Source organism: Barbus barbus (assembly GCF_936440315.1).
Source record: "Barbus barbus genome assembly, chromosome: 28".
Lineage (NCBI taxonomy): Eukaryota > Metazoa > Chordata > Actinopteri > Cypriniformes > Cyprinidae > Barbus > Barbus barbus.
In genome coordinates, this window is record NC_136756.1 from 14254259 (window position 1) to 14282253 (window position 27995).

At 35.6% G+C, this 27995-nt stretch overlaps 3 protein-coding genes across 7 annotated transcripts; 1 reads left to right on the forward strand and 2 right to left on the reverse strand.

The window, feature by feature from the left end:
* The first annotated feature begins 7741 nt into the window (after positions 1 to 7741).
* On the forward strand, positions 7742 to 15862 carry LOC306847796 (adhesion G-protein coupled receptor F1-like). Its single transcript, XM_079381951.1, has 12 exons — positions 7742 to 7845; positions 8096 to 8154; positions 8240 to 8376; positions 8515 to 8708; positions 10944 to 11139; positions 11283 to 11459; positions 11607 to 12136; positions 12323 to 13708; positions 15016 to 15057; positions 15152 to 15214; positions 15307 to 15403; positions 15484 to 15862. Exons 7-12 carry the CDS (start codon positions 12068 to 12070, stop codon positions 15561 to 15563), a joined length of 1737 nt encoding a protein of 578 aa, XP_079238077.1. The 5' UTR covers positions 7742 to 7845; positions 8096 to 8154; positions 8240 to 8376; positions 8515 to 8708; positions 10944 to 11139; positions 11283 to 11459; positions 11607 to 12067; the 3' UTR covers positions 15564 to 15862.
* Positions 15863 to 15877: 15 nt separating this feature from the next.
* LOC306847798 (epigen-like) lies at positions 15878 to 18609 on the reverse strand. Its single transcript, XM_079381957.1, has 5 exons — positions 18367 to 18609; positions 18149 to 18247; positions 17362 to 17479; positions 16891 to 17043; positions 15878 to 16691 (listed from the first exon to the last, which is right to left on the reverse strand). Exons 1-5 carry the CDS (start codon positions 18404 to 18406, stop codon positions 16637 to 16639), a joined length of 465 nt encoding a protein of 154 aa, XP_079238083.1. The 5' UTR covers positions 18407 to 18609; the 3' UTR covers positions 15878 to 16636.
* A 2-nt stretch (positions 18610 to 18611) lies between these two features.
* On the reverse strand, positions 18612 to 27628 carry mthfd2l (methylenetetrahydrofolate dehydrogenase (NADP+ dependent) 2 like). 5 transcript variants are annotated; one of them, XM_079381954.1, is made up of 9 exons: positions 27434 to 27598; positions 26923 to 27107; positions 26200 to 26322; positions 25812 to 25964; positions 24604 to 24711; positions 22675 to 22767; positions 22209 to 22334; positions 21094 to 21161; positions 18612 to 18734 (listed from the first exon to the last, which is right to left on the reverse strand). In XM_079381954.1, exons 1-9 carry the CDS (start codon positions 27571 to 27573, stop codon positions 18693 to 18695), a joined length of 1038 nt encoding a protein of 345 aa, XP_079238080.1. In that variant the 5' UTR covers positions 27574 to 27598; the 3' UTR covers positions 18612 to 18692. The 5 variants fall into 5 exon arrangements, with proteins under 5 accessions (XP_079238080.1, XP_079238079.1, XP_079238078.1 ...); XM_079381953.1 differs by lacking the exon at positions 18612 to 18734 and having other exon boundaries at positions 18941 to 21161; positions 27434 to 27628; XM_079381952.1 differs by lacking the exon at positions 18612 to 18734 and having other exon boundaries at positions 20206 to 21161; positions 22651 to 22767; positions 27434 to 27614.
* Between the last annotated feature and the right edge of the window lie 367 nt (positions 27629 to 27995).

Below are 27995 nucleotides of genomic sequence, written 5' to 3' on the forward strand. Positions count from 1 at the left end.
CATGTATGGCGTGATCACTGATAGGACTTTAGACACATATTTTCTACTGATAAACGTCACATCAGTTCTGTGCCTTTCCTCTAAATGCCAGCTACCTCACATGGATGAAACTGTTCAAATACACAACTGACATAAAAATTAATGCACCAAGAGGAGCCGTGATAGAGCAATTGAGGGACCTGATACACAAACAGAAATTCCCCATGTGCATCAAGAAGAGCATGAAAATATCTGGTGTGAACATCACTACAGGTAAGAGAAGTATAAACGGCGAAATGCCATTCTGTCTACATTAATCAAAAAAATAATAATTTCTACGTGTTCTCTAATATATTACAATTTGTTTAATTTTTAGTGTGTCTCTCAAATTCAAACAAAACCCAGTGCAAGTGTGAGAATCAGTACGTTTGGTCCTCTAAACAATGCTCTGCACATGGCGTTTGTGGCCCCAGTCAAAATGATACCTGCAGATGCATTGCTTCACTTCCAACTGACGGGACATTCTGCCGGCCACCACCTGGTAAAGAAGTCTCACTTTATTTCAAATCCATGTTGACAACTGGCATTATTATAAGTCCAATGGAGTTTTTTTTTTACCAGTTGATTATTTTTCGTCCTTTCACAATTTTTGCAGCTCCACTGAAGCCATTCAGATACACAATTGACATAAAAATCAATGCTTCAAGAGAAGCTGTAATAGAGCGCTTGAGGGTTTTGATTCATGAACAGAAATTCCCCATGTGTGTCAAAAAAGGCATGAAAATCTCTGGTGCAACTATCACTACAGGTAAGAGAAGTATACATTATTATTCTGAAAAATTATTTGAACATGGGTTCTCTAATACCTTTCCAATTTGTTGAATTCGCAGTTTGTCTCTCAAATTCAAACAAAACCCAGTGCAAGTGTGAGAATCAATACGTTTGGTCCCCTGAACAATGCTCTGCACATGGCGTTTGTGGTCCCAGTCAAAATGATACCTGCAGATGCATCGCTTCTCTTCCAACTGACGGAGCGTTCTGCAGACAAACACCTGGTAAAGAAGAATCTGTTTATTTCCAATCCAAGGTAACAGTTGATGTGATTGTAAAGTCTGATGCAGATTTTGACCAGTGAAATATTTTTGTTTTTGCCCAATTTTCCAGCTCCAGTGAAGTCATACAAATACACCATTGACATAAAAATCAATGCTTCCAAAGAAGCTGCGATAGAACACATGAGAGCTTTGATTCTCGGACAGAAATTCCCAGTGTGTGTCAAAAAAGGCATGAAAATCTGCGGAGCAAATATCACTACAGGTAAGAGAAGTATAAGTAGTGTAAGAGGTGTAATGCCATTCTGTCCACATTAATCTGAAAATTATTTCTACATGGGTTCTCTAATACCTTTCCAATTTGTTGAATCTGCAGTTTGTCTCTCAAATTCAAACAAAACCCAGTGCAAGTGTGAGAATCAATATGTTTGGTCCTCTAAACAATGCTTTAAACATGGCATTTGTGGCCCTGATCAAAATTATAACTGCAGATGCATCGCTTCTCTTCCAACTGATGGGATGTTTTGCCACCGACCACATGGTAAAGAAGTCTTTCTTTCTTTAAAATCCAAGCTGAGTCCAGTCCAGTCGTGTTTCGTACCAGTTAAATATTTTCAACTTGGCCCAAATTTGCAGCTCCACTGAAGTCATTCAAATACACCATTGACATAAAAATCAATGCTTCAAGAGAAGCTGTGACAGAACGCTTGAGAGCTTTAATTCTTAGGCAGAAATTCCCCATGTGTGTCAAAAAAGGCATGAAAATCTCTGGTGCAACTATCACTACAGGTAAGAGAAGTATATAAGCAGAGTAATGCCATTGTCTACATTATTCTGAAAAATTATTTGAACATGGGTTCTCTAATACCTTTCCAATTTGTTGAATTTGCAGTTTGTCTCTCAAATTCAAACAAAACCCAGTGCAAGTGTGAGAATCAATATGTTTGGTCCCCTGAACAATGCTCTGCACATGGCGTTTGTGGTCCCAGTCAAAATGATACCTGCAGATGCATCGCTTCTCTTCCAACTGACGGGACATTCTGCAGACAAACACCTGGTAAAGAAGAATCTCTTTATATCCAATCCAAGGTAACAGTTGATGTGATTGTAAAGTCTGATGCAGATTTTGACCAGTGAAATATTTTTGTCTTTGTCCAAATTTGCAGCTCCAGTGAAGTCATACAAATACACCATTGACATAAAAATCAATGCTTCAAGAGAAGCTGTAATAGAGCGCTTGAGAGCTTTAATTCTCGGGCAGAAATTCCCCATGTGCATCAAAAAAGGCATGAAAATCTCTGGTGCATCTATCACAACAGGTAAGAGAAGTATAAGTGCAGCTTCTCTTATATGCTATTCCGTATACATTATTCTGAAAAATTATTTCAGCATGGAATTCCTTTCCAATTTGTTGAATTTGCAGTCTGTCTCTCAATTCAAACAAAATCCATTGCAAGTGTGAGAATCGATACGTTTGGTTCTCTAAACAATGCTCTAAACATTGTGTTTGTGGCCACATTCTGTTTCAATTAATCCGAAATATTATTTCTATGTGTGTTCTCTGATATCTTAAAAATCTGTTTAATTTTAGTGTGTCTCTCCAATATGAACAAAACCCAGTGTAAGTGTGAGAATCAGTACGTTTGGTCCTCTAAACAATGCTCTGCACATGGCGTTTGTGGCCCCAGTCAAAATGATACCTGCTGATGCATTGCTTCTCTTCCAACTGACAGGACATTCTGCAGACAAACACCTGGTAAGGAAGAATCTGTTTATTTCCAATCCATGGTGGCAGTTGATGTGATTGTAAAATCTGATGCAGGTTTTGACCAGTGAAATATTTTTGTTTTTGTCCAAATTTGCAGCTCCACTGAAGCCATTCAGATACACCATTGACATAAAAATCAATGCTTCAAGAGAAGCTGTGACAGAACGCTTGAGAGCTTTAATTCTTAGGCAGAAATTCCCCATGTGCATCAAAAAAGGCATGAAAATCTCTGGTGCAACTATCACTACAGGTAAGAGAAGTATATAAGCAGAGTAATGCCATTGTCTACATTATTCTGAAAAATTATTTGAACATGGGTTCTCTAATACCTTTCCAATTTGTTGAATTTGCAGTTTGTCTCTCAAATTCAAACAAAACCCAGTGCAAGTGTGAGAATCAATACGTTTGGTCCCCTGAACAATGCTCTAAACATGGCGTTTGTGGTCCCAGTCAAAATGATACCTGCAGATGCATCGCTTCTCTTCCAACTGACGGAGCGTTCTGCCGGCCACCACCTGGTAAAGAAGAATCTGTTTATTTAAAATCCAAGTTGAGTCCAGTCCAGTCGTGTTTCGTACCAGTTAAATATTTTTGTAAACAAAAACTTTTATTTTGGATGCGATTAATCGCAATTAATCATTTGACTGCACTAAATAATTTCTTCTTTTTTTTTTTTTAAATATTTAATAAGTATACAAGTGATTTAATAAAAATTCACAAATCAATTATTATTTGGATATTTAGAAAATTATTAGTAAATAGTAAATTCATGAATTAATAAGAAAAGATGTTGATCAAGAACTTTCTGAGATTTGAATCAGGATTCCCAGAATTGTCAGATTGGATTCTGAGGTGCCTAGAGATTCACACACAGAAACACAATAGCATAAACACTGTAATGAGTAAATTAATTCTGTAAAATGTTGCATTGCAACTGCAAAATCTGTTAAAACTACAAAATGTACAACATCAACAACTCATCATTTTATAAAAGTATATTGTTTAAAAAAATTCCATGCAGTTTGTGCTTAGATAATTCATATGTTATGCACACTTATTTTAATGAAAAAAAAAAAACAGTAAATCCAACACCGGAACCAGCAACAACGCCGGAACTAGTGACAACACCGAAACTAGCAACAACACCAAAACCAGTAACAACGCCAAAACCAGCAACAACGCCGAAACCAGCAACAACTCCGAAACTAGCAACAACACCAAAACCAGTATCGACGCCGAAACCAGCAACAACTCCGAAACCAGCAACAACACCAAAACCAGCATCAACGCCAAAACCAGCAACAACACCAAAACCAGTAACAACACCGAAACTAGCAACAGCACCAAAACCAACATCGACGTTGAAAGCAGCAACAACGCCAAAACCAGCAACAAAACCAGCATCAACGCCAAAACTAGCAACAACACCAAAACCAGCAACAACACCGAAACCAGTAACAACACCGAAACTAGCAACAGCACCAAAACCAACATCGACGTTGAAAGCAGCAACAAACGCCAAAACCAGCAACAAAACCAGCATCAACGCCAAAACTAGCAACAACACCAAAACCAGCAACAACACCGAAACCAGCAACAACACCGAAACCAGCAACAAAGCCATCAACAGCAAGACCGGTAACAACAGTACCAACAACACCACAGTCTGGTAAGTACTGATTACAATATGTTTATTGTAAACTAAAATAAATCTAAACACAAAGATGTTTACCTCATTATTAATGCCTGAAACTGATTGGTTGGTTGGCTGGTGCACATATATGTTTTTAATTGAATTCAGATTGATTTCATATACATTTTTACATTCTGTCTGTGAATCTTAACATAGTTTTAGCAAATCTGGAAGTCACAAGAAATGGCATAATCTAAGAAAACCGATTTTGTGTCACATTTTGACTAAATGTGGGCTCAGACAGCATCACATGAGCCACTTTCTCTCGCAGAAACCTACGTGTGTTAATGACCTGAAAATGACTTTAACAACTGGACTTGGTAAAAATGTCCAGACATTTTGTATGCAATACCTTTGACAATTATCCTGAGCGGGTATTAGCACAATATATTGATGAAAATCCTGCCATCATCCAGTCACTTTTCAGCAGTTATATCATTGAGATCATTATCATCAACCCAGCCAATAAAAAACTGTTTTCTCTGTAGCAATTTATAATCAAAAGGGGAATTGTATATAAATAATTACAATTAATTCTGATTAATTACAATTATTTATATCGGCTGACAGTAATAACTGTTGCAGAATTAAATTGCCATCAACTGATCTGTCCGTCCAGCGAACATTCAGCGTAAGTTCATATCAACTCTAAGAAAGGATATTTTCTTGGCCACAGAAAATACTTTCCTATTAATGCATTAGAGCATGTAGCGAGGGTCAAAATCGTAAAGAGACATTTAATTTGCAAGGCAGAACCAGAAACTCATGTAATTTGTGCACACAACTTTTATTAACTGAATGCTAACACACATAACTAATCTAAACAAACAAACAAATAAACATACACTCACGCGCACATATAAAGGGGAGCTAAAGTGGATGAATGAAACCATTAGAGAAACCAGAGAATGCAGTTATGGAAAGAGTCAGTTAACCACCTGATAAAAACCATCAGCGACATTTATAACTTATACTAAACCTCTGTTTCGTTTAGTTAAATGTACGATGCTCGCATTGCCTTGTGTGTCCGTATGCAGTCTCGGATGAAAGTTCTGGTGGTTTGAAGGTTTGGTGGTGTTGGAGTTGGAGTTCTTCAAGTTCTTCTGGGTTTGAAGGGTGATGAACTCTAAAAATGTTATTCTGGCTTGGTGGTAGTAGGGAGTTTCTTCCCAGGCAGAAAGGGAAAAAGAGCTAAGAAAAAGATCTGCTGAGACCCGAGGATCCTTGGTTGAATGGAAAGTCAAGGCCGCAAGGCCTGGCACAAAAACTTAACGGTCCAGAAGAGTTCTAGCTCACATCCTCCTCATGCTCTTAGGATCTAACAGAACCGCAGACTAGTTGGGCGTCACTGATGTGAGAGCTTTATCTGCTATAGAGGTCACACCTCTGGGGAAAGAGCCTATGGTGACTTGAACTTTTGGAGGGAAAGTTTACGACTCTTTGTCTCCATGCATGGTAATTTGCATATGAACTGAATTGGAAGTTGATATACAAACTATTAAAGATTCTTAGAACACTTATATGTTGCTTAGGTAGCGACATATAATATACACTCTCAATTAGATCATCCGAAGACGAATTGATAGAGACCAAACATAGTATAAGTGAGTTAATATTAACTAGTGTTCTATCATAAGCATGCATAAAACAGGATACAATACACAAGAACATATACAAGAACAGTAATAATATACACAATGACCTAAAGATATGTGTGTTCATTCAAAGAAAGGTTTTTCTATTAATTAATTAGAGAAGAGTCCATTTTTATGGCATAATGTCTCTTTCCTAAGGGTATATGAAGTGAATGTTGCTCTGCCCGCATTCCTTTGAGCAATAAAACTAGTGTTATCAGATCGGTTGCCATGGAACCGGGGGCCTGAAGTCATTGACAGACATACTAGCACCCAGTATGTGTATTGAGTGAGGGGTCTGTGACTATTTGTTAATCTAATAACTAATTGAGTAACTAATTGATAACTAATTGTGTGTCTGATTGGTCCAAATGCTACACTCCATTAGTTCGGTTCATTTAGGCATATATTAATATATATGAATATTTGAGCAATCATGCTTTTATCCACATATCATAATTAATGTAATCATAATTGTATCATAATTCATAATGATAAATGTGTTACATAAAATGCAGCGATGTCTAATTTTGTGGGTGGGCACATAACTTTGGGCACATTGCAGTTGAAAAATGTTGCAAAAAGTATGCAGACTTGCTCTGCTAAACCAAGAGAAATACAGAAAAGAAAATCTGCTGCGGCACAGCAAAGTACGAACCCCTCTACTGAACCAAAAAAAAAAAAAAAAAATGTATGTTAGTATGCTGGAAGACAAAAGACAACCCAGTAGCAGATTTAGACAGTTGGTGCTGGCGAGGAGGGGTGCTGTAGTCTTAGCACGCATACTGAGCTCTATCTAGTCGGACAGGAAAATAAAGGTGGGCGTAGATAGAAAAAAGCATAATATTTTTAAAGATTTCTACACCAGTATTGCTATCATTATGGGAACATTCCATAGACATAATGGTTTTTATACTGTAAAAACATTTTTTTCTATTCGCTTACCCTAAACATACCCCTCACACAAAACGTTCTGCATTTTTAGATTTTCAAAATACTTCATTCTGTATGATTTATAAGCTTGTTTTCTCATGGGGACCAAAAAAAAAGGTCCCCACAAGGTCAAAATTTACTGGTATTACTGTCCTTGTGGGGATATTTGGTCTCTCTCTCTCTGTGTGTGTGTGTGTGGTTTATGAGGACACAAATTTGTATAATGACATGGGTATGACAGAGGTATTACAATATGAAGGTGGTTTATAAGGACACTGCCTTTGTCCCTGTAATTCAAAAGGCTTAAAAAACATACTAAATGGTGTTTTTTTGAAAATATAAAAATGCACAAAGTTTCCTGTGAGGGCTAAGTTTAGGTGTAGGGTTGGTGTAGGGCAATAGCACACACAGTTTGTTCAGTATAAAAACCATTACGCCTATGGAGAGTCCCCATAAACCACAAAAACCAACATGTGTGTGTGTGTGTGTGTCATGGTAATGACAGCTAACCTACAGAGCTTGATGGTGGTATAAAAATGACAAACGCAATTATTTTATGTCTAATAACAGTTTGACTTGTTTCCACATCCTAATTAAAACTTATGGGCTAATGGGATTTTGGTCTTTTTTCAGAAAAGCTTCTTGTATCTATATTTTATAACAGTTTTTTTTTTTTTTTCAGTAATTCGTCCGATGTCACTGTCAATAGACGAGACTTATGATGCAAGCCTGAATAACCAGAACAGTGACAAATTCAAGAAATACAAAGAGGATATTGAGAAGGCAGTAAGGGTTAATTAAAAACATCTTGTACTATATGCAGTTTGAATTATATATAATCTATGTTTTTGTCAGAGAATTAATTAAGCTAGTAAAATTCTCATGTATTTAATATGTAAGTCAAAACTGTAAATAAGTGAATGAATGTAAAGAGAAAAGTGATATATATATATATATAAACCCAGTAACTTTGTGATAACACAATATTAAAAGCACTTTTTAAAAAATAAATCTGACACAGCTTTGTCTCATGTAGATTCGTAGAAGCTACAATGATGTAAAAGGTTTCCTTTCTGCTACTGTCACTGGTTTTAGGTAGGATATTTTTCTCCCTAAAATTTCTGCTTGGATATTGTCATACTTTTTTTCTTTTTGTTAAAATGTAATTGTGTTTGGGCAGACCTGGAAGTGTAATCGTAGACTTCTTTATTACGTCATCTGAGGAGATAAAGACTTCTGGGGCGATAAGCCAAGCACTTCAAACCAACATGAAAGACCTCAATTTCAATATTGATCCACTTTCAGTCGCTCAAACTGGTAAAAGAAAATTCTGTACATTTCTTCAGAAAAATATGCAAAATTATGTCAAATATGCAAGGGCCAAACACACAGTAACAGTGTTTGTAGTATATGCTTTATAGAGCTGCAACATCCACATCTGTCCATATGTTCCAGATAACAAAGACATGCGGAAAAGAGGCGCTGTGTTTCCGGAACAAAATATTACACTCTCCTGCCCTGCTACCAACCAACTTGGAACTATACACTGGAGATTTCAAGGACATCAATAATACAGCCAAGCAGTCATCATATTTTCTCACAAGATCATCTCCACCTTACAGTCAAGAGTGTTAACATCGGTGATAATGGTGAGTCTTTGCACCCATGGTAGATCAAAGTCACTGAAATATCTTGTATCTCATTTGTGCTCATATCTAGACTTCAATTAAACCAACAGCATACAATAAAGATGATTATAAATTTGCAATTCTGCAAATACATCAAATATATGCATATAGTTAATGTTATTCTAAATAAATAAGTGAAATTTATTAATTCCTACATTAATTGAATGTGACAAATCTATACATATAATTGAGTACAGTGTTTATGTTGGTGTGATTACATTTTAACTGTATTTTATTTCTATATTTTATTACTTTGTAGAAACTAGGGCTGCAACAACCAATTGATAAAACTGATCATGAAAATAATCGACAATGAATTTGATGATCAATTAATCATGTCTGTGTGCTGTGCTTAGAAAAAATCCGTTAGTCACTTCACTTTACAGTATCGCATTTCTATGGACAAAAAACATCTGAAATATATAGTGGAGGACACTATAGTGAGTTCCTGTGGGGCCCAAGTTGTCCTAATCAGAAGAATGCATAATATTTATCACTTCAAACTAAATGAATTTTTAATGCAGCTTGCCCTGTCAGGTGCTTTGACGTATGTGTGTGCTGTTTAATGCATTTAAGATGTTTTTTCTCAGTGAATAACTTACACCTTACAGTTGTATCCCTATCTGTACATGTTAGACGAATAGTCACATGATTATTTCCATTATACTTAAGGCTCGTCCTGACAGCAGATGAGTCTCCATTAAACTTAACATGACCGAGCGCAACTTTTGCTTTAAAGTAATTTTTTTTTTTTACAATATAATGTTTACATTTTAACAATTTTTTGAACATTACGTATAGCATGATGGGTTTCAAAATGCTTTTGTCAGCTGACCAATGTAGACGCAAAATATTCACTTCAAGTACTCCTGAGATTTTAAGTTAATATTTCATTTAAGGACACATTTGCATTTTCATGGTTCTCTGATGTTGGTTAATGGTCACTTGATTTTCAAGAAAACTAATTTCTATTCCTTTATTAGTAGTTTTATTTTTTGTTTAGTTTAGTTTTAAATATTTTTTTAAACAAATCCTCAAGTTTTTATTTTGGAGAAATTATTGGTGAACTTCTGCCCACAAAAAATATTTTTAAAAAGGACAAAGCTGCATGTGTGTAAATGAACACCGTGAAGGACACAGTAAATAAGTGCTCTTCACTCTGAAACAAGCAGCACAACTGACTATATACTTCTTTAATTTGGTTTACTAAACTATTAATTTTCAACTCGCAATCCCCCTGCAGTTACCTACGATCGTGAACCCCCATTTGAGAATCCTTGGCCTTCACTATATCTGTTTTCATAACCTTATAGATGTACATTGTTTGGAGAACAAATCTGGAATAAAAAATTTTAAAAATAATTTTATTAAAGGGGTAATAAAACTGCCTCTGTTTTTTTTTATTTTGGACCGTTCTCTGAGGTCCACTTAAAATGTTATCAAAATTTATACATTAAAAAACATAATTTTAAAGTAATATTTTCTGCTCTTTTTTTTCACCCACCTCATCAGAACCCTCTGTTTGAATAGGCATGGCGGATTGTAAACGCCCACTGCTATGATTGGCTAACACTTGTGTATGTTTGACAGCCTACATCCTTCATAGATGGATGCTGCTGTGTTTTAGGTTTAAAAAAATGCATAAATACCCAGTACATATCAAATGATCTGTAATAACAAACAAAGCAGTAGTGACCATGTAATAAAAACAATTACTCACACTTATGTGGTGTGATATCAGATCCAACATATTCAGCACAGCATTGTCTTTTAGTTTCAATCTTTCTGAAAATCCCACATCGAATTGTGCCTTGTTTGTAAACAAATCAGCAGTAAAATGTAGTGAAAAAGGACCAATTTCTTACTGACAGTCTGGAACTTTAAGTTAATCAAATAAAGTTCTTAATCTTACAGGATGTATTTATTGCACAATGACCTCTTATATGTCCAAAGATCAAGGGAATTTAGATTTTTCAGTTCATGACCCCTTTTAAAAGTATTAATAAGCAATTACTGATTTTTATCCAAACAATCAATCAAATAAATAATCAACAGAATGATCGATTATCAAAATAATTGTTAGCTGCAGCCCTACTAGAAACTATGAACAAAAAAATCTGCATTGGAAGACCTGTTTTAACTGTTCTCATGTCTTTGAAACTGAAATTAAATGTATGTCTGTTTTGTTTTTTGTAGGGCGTTACGAATGTTTATACAGTACAAGCACAGGGCCACATATTACTTGGGACAGAATTGACTATATTAAGCCATGTCCTATTATGCAAGTGCCGAGTAACAAGACATACAACTGTAAAAATCAGGAGGTTGCACTCGACTGCTGTGTGCATTCTGATTACTCAGTACGTTGGGTGCAGGACCTAAAAAAACAGCAGTAAGTGTTTATCAGAAATGCAAAACAGCCTTTTTCTAATTCTATACATTTATTCTTTAAACAGCAATGTGACAATTATTTTGAAGTACAGTATGGCAGTGGCCATATCTGTGATGTCTTTCATCTGCATCTTGTATTTCCAGAAAAGGATTCTCTGAGATGTATTACAGAAAAGATTCAAATCACAGCTGAAAGTTCATGTGATAAAACTATCATATACACCTGCAAACTGGACAACACAGATGTACTTGGATTTTCATATAGCTCAAGGGCTGTGCAACTGGTTGTTTCCAAATCTATACAGCAACTCCCAAACAACCGTAAGTCAAATACCATTTTTACCTTAGTGGACCCTGTTTTCATTCCTGGTTGCGACTCTGGACCAACGGTATCAAACTCAAATATATATATAAAAAAACATTTTATCAGTTAGTACCATTTACATTATTTTCTCTCTATTTTCATAGCCGTCACATGCGAAAATGACATATATGGTTTTGGAAAAGTTGATGGCATTGCTATAGGAAACTGTGAGAAAGAAAAAGTTGGCTTTAGAGAAGGAGTGTGTCGTTCTGATGGCTCTTGGGAAACTGTAAAGGACACCTGTGTGCTTCGTATCATTGAGATACTGCAACAGGAATCACAGGTTTACCTTTCAATTTTACTGCCTTCTCTCTTGTTTATAATGCATAATATTACCTGTGCATCAATACGTATATTGTATATTGAGTAGATCTGTAAGTTAATACAGGGAAATGACACCATTGTTGCTCAATCCAGGATATTGTCTAAGATAAGATACAAACAGCAAATTTTCATTTTTCAGGGTTTAGATGCCGAAACATTAACAGACTTTGTGGATAAAGTGAACAATGCCACCCAAGACAATAAAGCAGCAATAGTTCAATCTGAAGCTACAGTTTCAGCAATGGTTGAAATACTTCACAATATTGCAAATGTCACTCAAACTGTTATGCTGGATGAAGATGCCATAAAGGTGAGTTAAAGTTTAAATTACATCCACAACTGAATTGAATTGCCATAGTATAATGCTGACCACACACTAGTTGACTTGAGTTTTTAGTGGCTCTATGTATTCTTTTTTTTTTTTTTTTTTCATTTAGTTGTTGCCCTTCAAGTTGAGAAACTGCCGTAGTATCATCTAAATGCATTTATCTTACAGAAATTCCTTGGTATAGTGGATGTCATTTCATCAGAGGCTGTGAAACCTGTGTGGGAAGAGCTAAATTCAAATGGCGAAAGCCAAGGCAACAGCTCTCAACTCCTGAATGCCATTGAAATTGTTATAAAATCGACATCAGACACCAATTTCAACATAACCAGTCCAACCAACTCATTCCTGCTCAAAAAAGTAACCACATCTGAAGACTTCAGGGAAGTATTAAAGCTCAACTCTACAGCTGAAATAATCATCCCGGATATTGCATCTAGTCATAAAAACATTACAATCACAGCAGTGGCCTTCTCCTCCCTGGGCAACGTCATGCCTGCAAGAAATTGTACCGATAATCAAACTACAACTGTAAATGTCATCAACGGACTGATTGTTTTAGTGAATACAAGCGTATCTATCAACAACATACAGCTAAACTTTGAAAAACTGAGAAATTCGGTAACTCTAAATAATAATTCAGTAAACCTAGGGAACCCCCAATGTGTTTTCTGGGCGTTCAACCTTTTTAATAGCTCTGGAGGATGGGACTCAACAGGATGTGAGGTCATACGGGTAAACGGCAGTGTCACATGTCACTGTAATCACACCACTTCGTTTTCAATACTGATGTCCCCTTTTGCTCCTGACGATCTTGCTTTGTCTGTCATTACGTACGTTGGTGTTGCTATTTCATTAGCAAGCTTGGTTGTGTGCCTTATCATCGAAATGATCATCTGGAAGGAGGTATCTAGAAACTCTACATCACATGTTCGGCATGTATCCTTAGTCAATATTGCTCTTTCTCTCCTGATCGCTGACATATGCTTCATTATCGGAGCTGCTATCGTAAATCCTGGAACAGACTTTACTAATTCATGTAGCGCTGCAGTGTTTTTCACCCATTTCTTCTACCTGTCGCTGTTCTTCTGGATGCTGGTCTCAGCCCTTCTTCTCCTCTACCGCACCACAATGGTGTTCTCTCAGATTTCCAAATCAGTCATGATGGCATTAGCCTTTCTTATGGGCTACGGTGCACCTCTCCTAATCTCGGTTATTACCGTCGCCTCCACTGCTGGAAATAAACACTACGTCACACAGAATCAAGCATGCTGGCTGAACTGGGACCAGTCCAAGGCCCTTCTGGGTTTTGTCCTACCAGCTCTGTTCATTGTGGCTGTCAATATAATTATTTTGATAATAGTTTTGGTAAAAATGCTCAGGAGGGGAGTGGGAGAGAGCAACAGAGACGAAAAGAACACCTTGGTGACGATTCTCAGATGTGTGGCCATTTTGACGCCCATCTTCGGCATCACTTGGGGTCTTGGCTTGGGCATCATGATAGAGCCTAAAGCTTTGGCCATCCACTACTTGTTTGCAATCTTCAACTCCTTGCAGGTATAAATGCTGACTTAGTTCACTTAACTTTTCAACATCAACTTTAAAGGGGTAATTCCTTTATAATTTACTCAAGCTCAAGTTGTTTCAAACCTGTATGAATTTCTTTCTTCTGCTGAACACAAAAGACGACATTTTGAAGAACTTTGGTATCCAAACAATTTCTGGTCCCCATTGACTTCCATAGCATTTGTTTCTTCCATTCTATTTAAAGGGATAGTTCACCCAAAAATTAAAATTCTGTCATTAATTACTCACCCTCATGTTGTTCTAAATCCGTAAGACCTCCGTTAATCTTCGGAACACAAATTAAGATCTTTTTGATGGAATCTGAGAGCTCTCAGACCCTCCGTAGTCAGCAAGGGTCCTTACACGATCAAGGCCCAGAAACGTAGCAAGGAGATCGGTAAAATAATCCATGTGACATCAGGGGTACAACCGTCATTTTACGAAGCTACAAGAATACTTTTTGTGAGCAAAAGAAAAAAAAATAACTTTATTAAAATTCGTCTCCTCCACGTCACCTTAACACCATTTTGGAGACTATCCACTGAACGGAAACTGTGTACGCTCTGCCGCACCGTGCGGACAGGTCTTCCACGTATAGTTACAATTTGATTTGAATGAAAACAGAGGATCCGGTATGCGGCTAACACAGAAGAGCGTACGCAGTTTCCATCCAGCGGATATTTTCCAAAATGGTGCTACGCTGACGTAGAGGAGATAAACTGTTGAATAAATAATTTTTGTTTTCTTTGCATTCAAAAAGTATGTTGAACCCCTGATGTCACATGGATTATTTTACCGATCTCCTTGCTACGTTTCTGGACCTTGATCGTGTAAGGGTCCTTGGTGTCTATGGAGGGTCTGAGAGCTCTCAGATTTCATCAAAAATATCATTTGTGTCCCGAAGATGAGCGGAGGTCTCATGGGTTTGAAACAACATGAGGGTGAATAATTCATTTTTTGGGTGAAATAACCCTTTAAGTTAATGGGGACCAGCGACTGTTTGGATACCAATATTCTTAAAAATATCTTCTTTTGTGTCCAGCAGAAGAAATTCATACAGGTTTGAGGGTGAATAAATAATGACAGTTTTTCATGTTTGAGGTGAACTATAACTTTAAAGGAATATTCTGGGTTAAGCTTAATCAACATCCATATATATTATGCCACAAATGCTGTTGGTTAAGCTTAATTTGTACTCAACCTGGAATATTCCTGAAAGGATTTATACATTTCAAATCATTATCACAGTTTATCAAATAAAGAACAGCTAACTTGTATGACTTGTTCACTAATTTCAGGGCTTCTTCATACTGGTGTTTGGAACATTGATGGAAAAGAAGGTAAGAGCTGAGTTTTCTGCTTTATGAGCTTGTGCTTAACATTCCTTTCTAAGGAGTTGGTGACTGAGATGCTTGTTTTTTTTTTTCCTAACAGGTTCGGGACACACTTAAAGGAAGATTGAGAATCACTAGACGCACTGGATCTCATGCCATACATGTAAACACATTTCCCTCATTTATTATCTTCAGGTATTTCATGCAAAAACATTTTTATTAAATAAAGGTATATTTCCTATCATCCTATCATAGATTTCAAGTTCTGGAGCTCATTCCTCCGGCAGAAGCAGTTCTTCCAACAGAACGACTCTTACCGATGTGTTCAACACCCTTATGAGAAGAGGGAGGCGTAAGTACAGTACTGCACTGTATCTTGATTTCTTCAGCATATTGCCTAAACTTTCAATGTAACATTCTTATGTTTTACAGATGCTGGGGCAAATTCCTCACACAACTCTGGAGCATCAGAAAGTATTCTAAACGCTTCGCAGGACAGACAGACGCCTTAATTTCCTGTCAGTACATCTTTGTAATGCTGGGTCCAGTGCCACAGGCACAACTTCATATGGAAAAAGTTTGATTCCTGTCTTTCCAAATGCTTGACTATAACTTGAATATTCAGTACTTTTTTCCTGTTTTCTATTAGTGATCCCGATTGACCAATTTACAATAAAAATATCTGTTTGTACCAAATTAAACCTTTTATGTGTACACACTGTTTTATGAAAACAGAAATTGCATTCTGGTTTCTGTTTGAACATTTAGTGTACCAACACCTTTGTCCTTTCTCTATTAAATTCATAAATGAAAAACACCTGTTTTTAGTTGTCATTTTAATTGCTGTCAATCGTTTGAAAATTGTTCTTTTCAGAATACACAAAAATATTTATTCTACATACTGAAATCTGCTTTTCATTTTTCAAGCAACTTACAACATGAAACCCTGCAATGTGTTTACTGTTTTTGAGTTTAATAATTCTTGAGCTGAGATCATAAAAATCACAATGAAACAATTTCAGACATTTTCTTTTTTTTATTTTAGGTGCAAATTTTTTTACAAACTTGTCAATAAATAAATATCTGATACAAATACATTAGCACAGTTTAGGTTTTATATTTAGTATCATCATGTTTATAGCTGTGCAATAAATACCTATGTGCGCTTACATAATACATTCATAACGGAGGCCGCGTATGGCATTTGCTCATTGATAACCAAAAATTAATCTGATTGACAGTTCTACATGCACTTTTTAAATGACAGTAAATGATTTTTACATTACAGTACCCAAGTTATAGTATAACTTGTAATTAATATAAAATAACTGCGTTGAACACCCTGCATTTTCCCATTGTGAGAGCTATTGTAATAAATTACATTGATTAATGTGTCCTTTGTGGAACGTGGAGATCACAAAGAGTTTCTTTGCAATTCTTGCTCGTTCTCTAGAGGGTGTTGTGTCTCTACTCCACAGTCTGGCCTGTCTTGCTGGTAGAATCAGTCTTGATGTTTTGCCCTCATTCCCATCTTAGGCCTAAAAGCACTTTACTTAAGAGCATAAATTATATCTGGCCAAATAAATTAAACAGAGTTTTCATAGCCATAGTTCTTGTAGGGTTGTGATAACTTCTGACACCTGTGAAGTATAAACAAGAAGATATTTAAACATTCAATGAATTCTTCTGTTGTCATTGATTTACAAAAGTTGCCTGATACTATTACATTTAAAGTTTAAGTAATTAATTCGAAATATAGAAATAAATGAAAAATAATCAATAAACAAAGCAGTTTCTACTTGAATAATAAAAGCCTAAACGTTGTATTCAGGATTTTACCTTTTCTTTAAACAGCAGTACATCAGTCCACCGATGATTCCCAGTAATAAAACTACACCACAGCTAATTCCAATGACTTCTTCAGAACTAGACAATTGTTGGGTGTCCATAATAACATGTTCACAGCGCATACCGCTGTACATTTTGTCACACCTAAAGACAGTAAAAATCAGATTTGTTAGCAAGGTCTTGGAATCCATCGTTTAAAGACCCTATGAAATGATGACTACAGTTATTTTTCCAGATGTGGATTCCTTGTGAAACAGGAAATTTGGGTGTGACATATCTAAGAGATCATCCCATTTTGTAAACATCCACAAGGCTTTATTCACATCACAGCCACAACCCAAGATTTGCAACTTGCTAGTCTGCTAATCAAACAAACATGAACCAGATAATCAAGACCTGATTAGTGTCAACTGATTAATGGGATCTTTAATGTATTGAGTTGTTTTTGGTGGCTGGTCTCACCGGCAGATGGGGGTGCCCAGGTCGGACGAGTAGGAACACACACCGTTGACACAGAATCCCTCGTGTTCTGGACCGCAGGGCCTTTGAATAGCCAAAACTCGTGGTTCCTCGACACTTGCTACAGATAGACACCAACACACACCCAGACAGTTAAGCATGAAGGATTGTGATTTTAATGGATAGGCATTCAGACTTGTGTCCACATGCCAAAGAAGCTGCATTCTTAGCACAGTGCATATTTGAAATTGCATGTTTGCTCATTTCATATAAAACAAAGGGTCACTTTATTTAAGGAGCTAGTCCACTTTTAGGCACTGTACTAACTATAAGTAACCTAGTAACTACATGTCAACAAACTATAATTAGAGTAATATGAAGAGTTCAGATGCAAAAGCCTCTAAGTGCCATGTGAAATTTTCATCTAAACTGAGCATTTTTAGAAGGCTCCTATGTTTAGGATCAGTAATTTTACTCTAATGGCAATGTGTAGGTACTTTTCTATGCAAATAAAGTGAAATAACTGAACATAAATATAGGAGCTTGATAAAAATGCTCATTTTGGATGAAAATTTCAGATGCCACTTAGAGGCTTTTGCATCTGAACTCTTCGTATACAGAGAGAAAGAGAGATAATAAATTATATTAAAATAGAAAACAGTTCTTTTAACCGTTTTACTGTAATTTTTTATCAAATAAATGCAGCCTGGTAAGAGACATTTAAAAAAAAAAAAAACAATAAAAAGTCGCAATCTTTTGAAATAATTCAATATAATGTTGAAGTACTTACCGTTACTGTGTGTTGTGTTGTATAGGATTGCATCCTCTGACTTCTCCTTAGTGTCTCCAAGTCCAGAGAAGACGGCTAACACCACCATCAATCCAAGTGCTGATAGAGTTTTAAGATTACATTTTAGTAACTATACTTCGTCTTTAAAATATTACACAGTCATTTTGTTGTAAGCTCCTTATTATCTAATTTGTTTTATGAAAAGTATTATGACTCACCCTGATAGTGCAAACACCTTTTATCCACTTGCTGTGTCATGATGTGGCCCAAATACAGGTTCAGTTTGACTGGAGATTCTGGGTTTGTCCGGTTTTCCCTCAAACTTCTGCTGCTCTCCAAATGAAAGAGGTTTTTCCCCACAATTTATACCATCCTTCTACATCCTTTTCTGCGTCACCAATGGTAGCCAATCATTTTAACTAGTGACAGGAACTGCAGTGATTCCAGAGTCTTTTACCCATACCTGTACAATGCTCCACATCACTTCCTGGTCCACAGGCAAGGAGCGTGCACAGACATGTTTTTGCCCCCACATTTTTTTCTCTCAGTGTCCAAAGTATTTGCCTGCATCTGCAAAAACAGGCTTCTGACACAGTTATTGGCACAAGTGATATTAAAGAAAAGTCTAATTACAGATACAATCAAAGTATCATCTTAATGGTTACATATGTTTTACTCACACCCTTGTCCCATTACATTCCTGTCACATAATGAAAGCAAGAAGTATTCCCGGAAAAACAAAGCATCCTATCTTGGATGCTTAACACATTTGTACACATTTTATTCTTTTTTGGGTAGTCGCTCTTGTGTTTTTTATTAATTACAATTAAAAAATAACCTCTCTCATGTACTAAACTCTGCAGTCGATATAACTTTTGCCTGTAACCAGCAATTTGGCATCCTATTTAGCTGTTGGACACAGTGTAGATATATTCTAATTGCCAAAAAAATGAGAATCAGTTATTTCATATTTTTAAGCGTTTATGTGGGAAGACATAATTTAGCAAATTAAATATTTTAAAGATTTGGAAAGATCCATTCGGAACATTTATCTCAACAGAGAATTGGATATGTTAAGTATATCACATAACAAGCAACATTCTTAAATTATTGGCACGGTCAGTGATCTAACTGATTTCCCAACTTCTAATTTTTTTATTTTTTTATCTGTAATCAGATGGGGGTTTGATGCTGGATCAATGCTTTTTGGTACATTATCCATCGCACTGTTTTCAAAAACAAAAAAACATTTTACACAAGGCAAAAATAAAACATTTGTCATAATTTACTCACCCTCATATCGTTCACAAAATACGATATTTTTAAGGATGTTGGTAACCAACATTTTGGGTATTGTATTTCTCAAAATGTCTTGTTTTATGCTTCACAGGAGGAAGCCATTCAGGTTTGGAACGACATGCGGGTGCGAGTGAATGATGACAGTGCTCATTTTTAATTCTTGTAAACCTCCAATATTTAAGAACAGCAAGAATCAAATCCCTTTTTAGAGAGTCACAGACTGTAATAAGTATATTGATTTCTGAAATGAAATCTTTAGCAATACTAAAGCCTTAAAAAGGGATGGTTTACCAAAAATGAAAGTCCTGTCATCATTTATTCCCTCTCATGTAACACAAAAGATGTTAGTCAGAATATCTGAGCTGATCTCTTTCATCCAATAATAGCCAGTGGTGACCAAAAAGGACAAAAAGCACTGTTAAAGTAGTCCATATGACTTCTGCCATATCTCTTAAATCTCATTCAGATTCGTATATATTTCCACGCCAAGACATGTCACGCCACGTTTGACGTCAATGGCGCCAAACGTCTTGGTTTTTGCTTGCTATTCTTGAGTTTTACACAGGAAGGGATGATTTTTATTCAATAGTGACTTAAAATTCTGGTCTGTTCCTCATACAAAGATATTATATTTTAAAACGTCAGAATCATGCAAGTAGCACAAAATACTGCGACTTCACCTTCAAGTCGTTTTTATATTCCGCAAAATATGTCCACAAAATATCTCTGGGAAACATAGGATATATTTATATTTATATTTTTTATTGGCAGTTTGAATGTAAAGGACCCAAAAAAGTGTTTAAATGTGAAGAACATGCCATAAATCACACCGATAAATAAAGCATAAAATAATATTAAATACTTAATGGGGCTAAAAATCATACAAGCTATTTATACAAAACTAGGATTTTATTAAACAAAAACACATTTATGCACGATAAACAATATATAAATAATACCTTAAATAGGTAGATAAATAAATAAATATTAAATACAGCAGCATCCTTGTGTTATATTTTTGCCATTTTGTTGTTTTGAATTCAAACCACACTTTTAAAATAATTTCCTGAGAAAATGTATTACTGTCCCATTTGTCTCAGTGTCAACAGATTCATCTGTCAGATATCGGAGAACCATCTATTACCCTGCCATGAGGCCACCTGTTGAGCAGTCAGTCAAGTCGTACCGAAACTCTCTGTGAGGATGATGCAACTAAGACTTCCGGCTTCACTCATGCATTGTCAGGGAGATAATGATACACTTGCACAGTAAACCTTCCTTATTTTCTCAGCTCCGACAAAATAATAATACTGTAGAAAGGGCGACAGCTCCTTAGAATCAGATGCCTTAGGAGGCATCTCTCTAATTTTTACAGAGTTAAGAAACGAATTAGGGTGTAGTAGTTCATAGCCATGCATGGCTGCCGTGCCAGCTAGAACGGCGTGTTACAGCTTGCCGACGGGAAGGGAAGGATGTTGTAGAGGAAGCTTGCAAGGGCTTGCGTTTATAATCAAGATACGGACAAATAGTGCCAATTAAACTATCCAGACTGAAGTGCTTGTATCTTGTCCACCCATAATGGCAGGCTTTGTGTTTGTTCAGTATGCTGGAGCATTTTTGGCAGCAGTGACTGTGTTTTTCATTACCATGGCGATGGTCATTGGGCCGACTCCTCCAGGCACAGGAGTGATGAATCCAGCCTTCTCCTTCACAGCTGATAAAGGGAGACAAAAACAAACCGTGTCTTAAATAACACTAAGAGCTCTGCCTAAGCCAAGAATTTATTTTATTCTTCAAAGAGAAAATAAATCAAACTATAAATCGTGTTGCTAAGTGACTTCCAACCAACACACTATGAGCCAAACAGAGCCCTAGAGGGACTGAGACATGATATTAGATACACTGACTGACGCACATGGAGAATTATTATAACAGATCACTCAAAAATGAATGAAATTCTGGCATTCCAAACCCATACTATTTACCTTCCTTCTCGAGAGAGAGAACGACTGAATTATAAATCATTATTCACTAATCGCTGAAAACTGCTTAATTTATGAATTGCACTGATTCGGTTTTCAAGTTAAACTCACTGACTCGCTGACTTAGCGCAGTGGAGGGACAAACTCTGGTTTCACACAAAGCTGACTTCAGCAGACTTGTAAAACAGTTTGTTTGTTACTTTTATGGTGATTTTCCACCCTTTTTGAAGCTTATCACCTTTTTTTGTGATAGTCATATGGATTTGGAATGATATGAGGGTGAGTAATGAATTGAGTCACACTTTATTTTAAAGTGGTTAACAAACCATTAACTATGGCTTTGCCTCAATAAACTCCTAATTTGCTGCTTATTCATAGTTAGTAAAGTAGTTGTTAAGTTTCGGTATTAGGGATGTAGAATATGGTCATGCAGAATATGTGCTTTAAAAGTACTAATAAACAGCCAATATGTTAATAATAGGCATAATAAGCAACTAGTTAATAGTGAGAATTGGTCGCTATACTAAAGTGATACCAAGAATTGCAAATTCCATTTTTGGATGAACCATATTGGAGTTGTTATTGTTTACTAAAACCTAAAACTATTACAAATTTATGTTTTCATTAAATAATGCTGAATTAAATTTAAAACTGAAAATATAAAATTACAAGCAAATTCAAAATATTAATAAATACTACAATCAACAGTATTAAAATAATACTAAAATAACACTAAACCAGCACTGTAAGAACGCTAAAGCAAGTCGTGTCTCATTTACCTTCAAAATCCACATCTCCAACAAGACGAACTTTACCAGTGCCAGGGTCCCGGATGCGGTTGATGCCGACATCAATAACCGCAGCTCCCTCTTTTACCATATCTGCCGTTATTAAGTGAGGCACACCTGTTGTTACAGAATAAGACCAACCGTTCACAAAAACACATTCTGTACTGTATTTATGAAAAAATATCTGACTTAATATGTTGCGTAACCAAAGTATAAGTAAATGATAATGCAGTCAGCTAATCATTATTACAAAATTAACATGGCTTACTGTACATGATCCTACTTAGTATGTGGCTACTTACCAAATAAATAAATACATGGACGTAATAAATGAATAAATTATACACTTTAGCTATATTTGACCACAGAATGCAGATATTGACCGATCAAAATTGAGTATTCTAGACAGCCACGTAATAATATTACAGAATACCTGACCAGGACACAAAAAGCTGACCTGCAGCCGCAATCACTATATCAGCCAGACTGGCAAGTTCCTTCAGTCGTGGTAGAGGAGTGCATCTATGAGCCATGATAACCGTGGCATCACCTGAAAGATATAATACTCATCAGGATTATTTATTTAGTATTTATTTATTCGTTTATTTCATCGTTGAATGTAATACAATATGTTTATAGTTAGTTAAACATAGTTTCAGATTTAACATTTGATGGCCATGCACACCTTTCCAGTATATCATTTCCAGAAAATCAATGTTAAAACATTTAAACATTTCATAGTATTTCATTATGTGCAGGCACCAGGAAATTCATGCCATTTTTTAAAGTGCCAACTCCCAATTTTTATTCATTCCACACATTCTTTTACAAAAACATGTTCATGGTTGGTGGTTTCCGCTCACCAGTAAGATTACATTCATAAGCAGAAATTCCCAGAATGTGTCACGGTACACCACCACATCAACTAAAAGCTATCAAATTTGGCTAACCACAGGTTACATTCAGTGGAATCAACTACTGTAACTCCATGAGTGTCATAACTAAAAATGACAGGAATGATTCCTTTTAATGCAATACTCATCCTGTCACAGAACCTCAACATTAGACATATTTAAGAGGTTTTGCCAAAACCTTGAAGTTTCTTCAGGTAATCACAGGTTCACTTTTTATACTATAAGGCTATGAGTCATAATAAAATGGAAGCAGAAATGATTCAGGGCTGCTTCTTTCATTATAAAAGGAATTTCATACATGTTAGAGCACAAACCTTCTATCAAATTTCACAACTCACTTGAAACATGGCTTGCATTTTATGTTGAAATCATAAAAATCTTGCACAAACCTAATCCTAATCACTGATATCTATATAAACGAATCCTCTAACAATTATACAGTTCCAGAAAAAAAAAAAAAAAAACTTCCGGTCTATCCCTTTCCTTTATTCCAAGAAGCAAATCAAATCTTTAAACAAAACTGATCTTGTTTCTGGAGACATGCCAATCAAAAGTTATGATGCACTTTCAAACATTTTTCAAGGTTTTGTAATTCAACTATTACAAAAAATTCAATTATTATAAAAAACTATATATATAAAAAAACTACTCAAGACTATTAAGGAATAATAGGTTCAAGCTAATATGTTAATCACTGTTTAATTCAATGCAAAGTAATAGGGATTTCTGAAAACAACATGTTTATTTTGTCTTTATTTTCACATGCAGTATAAGTGGATTTTAAAACAAACAATATGCTACCGCCTATTATATATTTTATATATAACATATAACTACATGTTTAAGGATGATTGTTTTTTTTTTCTAAGCAGTTTTCTATTACTGCTTGAGAAGGTTATTACAGGTTATTGGAAAAAGGTTATTTTTGATAGTAATCATGTGACAGCTTGCGTCATCAGCGGCAACATCCAGAGTTCATTCTGTGAATTTGTAATTTGCAATAATCTCACTCCCCTTCAAAAAGCCAGGTGAATGGGTTGTAGATTATTGATTGAAATACTGAAAATGTGCCTTTTGAAAACATTGCAATAAAAAAACAGCAAACAAACAAGTTTGCTGTAACTACTTGTACTTTCAAACCAAACACTGCTGATAAAAAAACAACAACTCTACAGTCATCTTAAAATCTTTTTTTTTTTTTTTTTATCTCATTGCATTTGGTTTTTTGGCACAGTTTCCTTGTCTAGGTTTCTGAGAAATGTAAGTGCTGGTGTAATTTCTTAAAAATGTTCATGAATATTGTAACAAGAAAATTAAATTAAAAAGGGTTAAAACTGAGTATAGTGCCATGTGAATTGCAGGATGCTGCTTGGCACTCCAACTGCAAGCACATCTATTTATACTATATAAGATTTCAAAAATAAATAAAAAATATAATAATAATAATAATAAAGTAATGACAGAAATCTCACCTCCTGGCCGTTCATGGTTTCTATCCGAATGCAGCAGCATTGCGATAGGCATTCCAACATTCTTGGAGCGCCCAACAACAAGCACATTTTTTCCAACTGTTTCAATGCCTGAAAAAAGGGACATTCACTAGCGTTCAAAAGTTTGGAATAATTTATATCTTTTAATGTTTTTAAAGGAAGTCTCTTATGTTTACCAAGTTTTCAGTTAAAAAAAACTGTGATATTGTGAAATATTATTACAATTTAAAATAAAATAACTTTTCTGTTCAAATATATTTTAAAATATTTATTTCCTGTGATGGCAGACCTTTTTTTCAGCAGCCATTACCTGAGTCTAATCATTCTAATACGCTTTGGTACTCAAGAAACAGCTCTTATTAGTATCAATGTTAAAAATAGTTTTTGCTGCTTAATATTTTTGTGGAAATGGTGATACCAAAAAACAAAACTCTTATTCAGCAAGGATGCATTCATTTGATAAGTAACAGATCACAAAAGAACAAGTAAGGGTAAAGGCTATGTTAGAAAAGATTTCAAATAAATGCTGTTCTTTTGTGCTTTCTATTCATCAAAGAATCCTGAAAAAATGCATTGGAGTTTGAACAAAAACATTACACACCCAAATATTGATAATAATATCAACCATTATTAATAACTGATCACCAATAACAATTAGCAGCATATTAGAATTCTTAAGGATCAAGTGAAACTGAATACTAGAGTAATGGCTGCTGAAAATTCTGCTTTTTCATCACAGAAATAAATTCAATTTTAAAATATATATATATAAAAAAAAAACATTTTAAATTGTGATAATATTTTACAATAATTAATGTTTGTATCTTTTAATAAAGGAAAATGCAGCCTTGGTGAGCATAAGAGACTTCTTTCATAAACATTAAAAAAATGTTAGGTATCCCAAACTTTTGACCGCCGGTATATAATTTGAGTAAACATTTATAACTCAATATCACAAATGCCCATGGCATGGAAAAACCATCAAAATACAGATATGCAAAAGCAATGTTTTCAAATGTGTAATTAATATAAACTGACATTTGGATACTGTTGTTATACCTGCTGCTAACTAATGTAATCATAGACAACCCAATCACATCTCTGCTAGGGATGCAATATGAGATGGCTGAGAAACTATTCTACAACTCAAAGAAGATTTTAATGTCAGTTTCCTGAAAGCTATCACAAACCTGTTCTTCTGATGATTTCCCACACTGCCGCTGCTGTGGCTGGCACCATGCACCTCTGGTCCAAGCACAGTTTCCCAATGTTTACTATGTGGAATCCATCAACGTCTTTTTCTGGGGCGACAGCATTGCATATAGCTCTCTCGTTGATGTGCTCTGACAGAGAGAGATACATTCAAATCATGTATTCACTATTGCAAACCTGATCCAGATACATTCAGCAAGTTGTGGTTTTATAGCTAAGGAAATAGAAACCTAAAGTACTTTCACCATTAGATTTAGCTTGTTTGACTACAGTAAAGATCCTAGCAATGAATGACCCTACTTTTATACACAATTCACATTTTATATTACAGTTTCACATTTTTGATCCAGTAGAATAATACAGTACCTGGAAGAGGGAGTTGGACCAGCAGCCCACTGATGCTTCGGTCTCTGTTGAATTTGTCTATCAATTCCAACATCTCTTCCTGAGATACTGATGATGGCCTGAAGATCGTGCTGCTTGACATGCCTTATCAAACAAGTACCATTTGAAGAAGAGATTAGTAAACATATAATTCATATTGTACTGTAAAATCAGTGACTTTATGTAAAATCAAAGATGTGAATGTAAGCATTAATGCAGAAAAACAGTTGTCTTTGGTTTTAAAAGCAACTTGAAGTCTTTATATAAGTTATTCTATTTTTGATTCAAAGCCAACCTTTGTCTGAGACAATATTTTAAGGCCCTCCTATTTAATGTGATATGCACAGAAGACTGTTTCTGCCATAGAATAAAAAACTACAATAAATAAGCTAATTACGACTTTTTATCTCACAGTTAGGACTTTACAACTCGCAATTCTGACCATTTTTTCTCCGAATTTTGAATTTATATCTCACAATTGTTTATTAGTTTTAGCCATGGAAAAAAAAAAGAAGAAAAAAAAGGTCAGGTAACTTTTTATCTCTCAAGTCTGATTATCTCAAACTCCAGACTTCTCAGAATTGCCAGACTTATATTGGGGACCCCCCTATAAATTTGTAGAGGCCCCCTAGTGGACATTTTACTGAGAACCATTGCTAACATATTAAAATGTTGAAGTTTATATTGACTTTGTGTGTTGCTCACCAAGCAGTGAAGCTTTTCGGGTTTTGTTTCTCACATAAGTGTGGCTGGCATGATCATCTCCCACCAGGATGACACTAAGATGAGGTCTCCTGTTGCCTTGGGCCACTAGTTTCGCTATATCGCTCTGGACTTCTTTATGGATCTGCAGAGCAAGTTCTGTCCCTGAGACCACAGTGGCAGCATTTCTGTGACAAACATAAAATATATGTAACAATACACTGTGACAGACGTGGAAAAATGACCAAAACCGTTGCAATCTATCTGCAATGTATTTATAACACTGCTTAAGCATCTCATTGACAGTATCGATGACACCCACATGGTGGCGGAATATTCAAACACACTAAATGTATTTGCTGAATGAATCGACCTTCTCAAGCAATGACTAGATGCCCTGTATGTCATGTTTATATAGATACACACTCTACAAACCGGATGATATGCTGTTCCGGTAACATGAACGCATGCAAGCTTTGTTTATGTTCACCAGGGGGGGGGATTCAGTCCTAACCTTTTCAGTGACTGACAAAAAGGGCTTCTCCGGTTGGCTGCTTTCAGATTAATCCATCGTTTTGATCGACAATGCTGGAAATATGATGTTAATGTCTGTATTCTAGTATAATTCACTGTTAATGCAGTGGAAGCTGCCATAGTAACTGATCACCTGCTCCTCCTCACAGCTCGCGCGTCTCGACGCGTCACACTCAAAACAAAGCTATTTCCGGTTCTGTGTTAAAAAGACGTAAAACGTCTACAAAACACAATTTATCGCATTGTCTCTATGTGATATAAAAGTCCAGCATAAAAATAATAATTTAATGAATACACGTCTATACACGCAGCAGGAAATTCCGCAAAAACCTGACCTAAAAGCCGGCACAGATCTGAAAACAGCCAGAGCAGACAAAAAGCGAGGCATGTGATATATAGATCATGTAAATATAATCTCTGAATATATTCTAAACCAAATTATTGAAGTTCAAATTTAGCTGTGGAGCTCATTTCATTAGATATTATAGACTGTATTTGTAATTATAAAAAAATAAATGAATAAAAAATGTCTGAGTTTTAAG

Coding starts and splice junctions, on each gene's coding strand:
- LOC306847798 (XM_079381957.1), bottom strand. CDS start 18,406: ATGACACAGCAAGTGGATAAAAGGTGTTTGCACTATCAGG. Junction 17,480..18,148: donor CAACACAACACACAGTAACG/GTAAGTACTTCA, acceptor GTCTATCTGTAG/CAAGTGTCGAGGAACCACGA. Junction 17,044..17,361: donor CTGGGCACCCCCATCTGCCG/GTGAGACCAGCC, acceptor TACTGTCTTTAG/GTGTGACAAAATGTACAGCG.
- mthfd2l (XM_079381952.1), bottom strand. CDS start 27,573: ATGGCAGCTTCCACTGCATTAACAGTGAATTATACTAGAATACAGACA. Junction 27,108..27,433: donor TTTTGTCAGTCACTGAAAAG/GTTAGGACTGAA, acceptor TGTTTGTCACAG/AAATGCTGCCACTGTGGTCT. Junction 22,768..24,603: donor AAACCATGAACGGCCAGGAG/GTGAGATTTCTG, acceptor TATATCTTTCAG/GTGATGCCACGGTTATCATG.
- LOC306847796 (XM_079381951.1), top strand. CDS start 12,068: ATGGTTGAAATACTTCACAATATTGCAAATGTCACTCAAACTGTTATG. Junction 13,709..15,015: donor CAATCTTCAACTCCTTGCAG/GTATAAATGCTG, acceptor CACTAATTTCAG/GGCTTCTTCATACTGGTGTT. Junction 15,404..15,483: donor CCTTATGAGAAGAGGGAGGC/GTAAGTACAGTA, acceptor TATGTTTTACAG/ATGCTGGGGCAAATTCCTCA.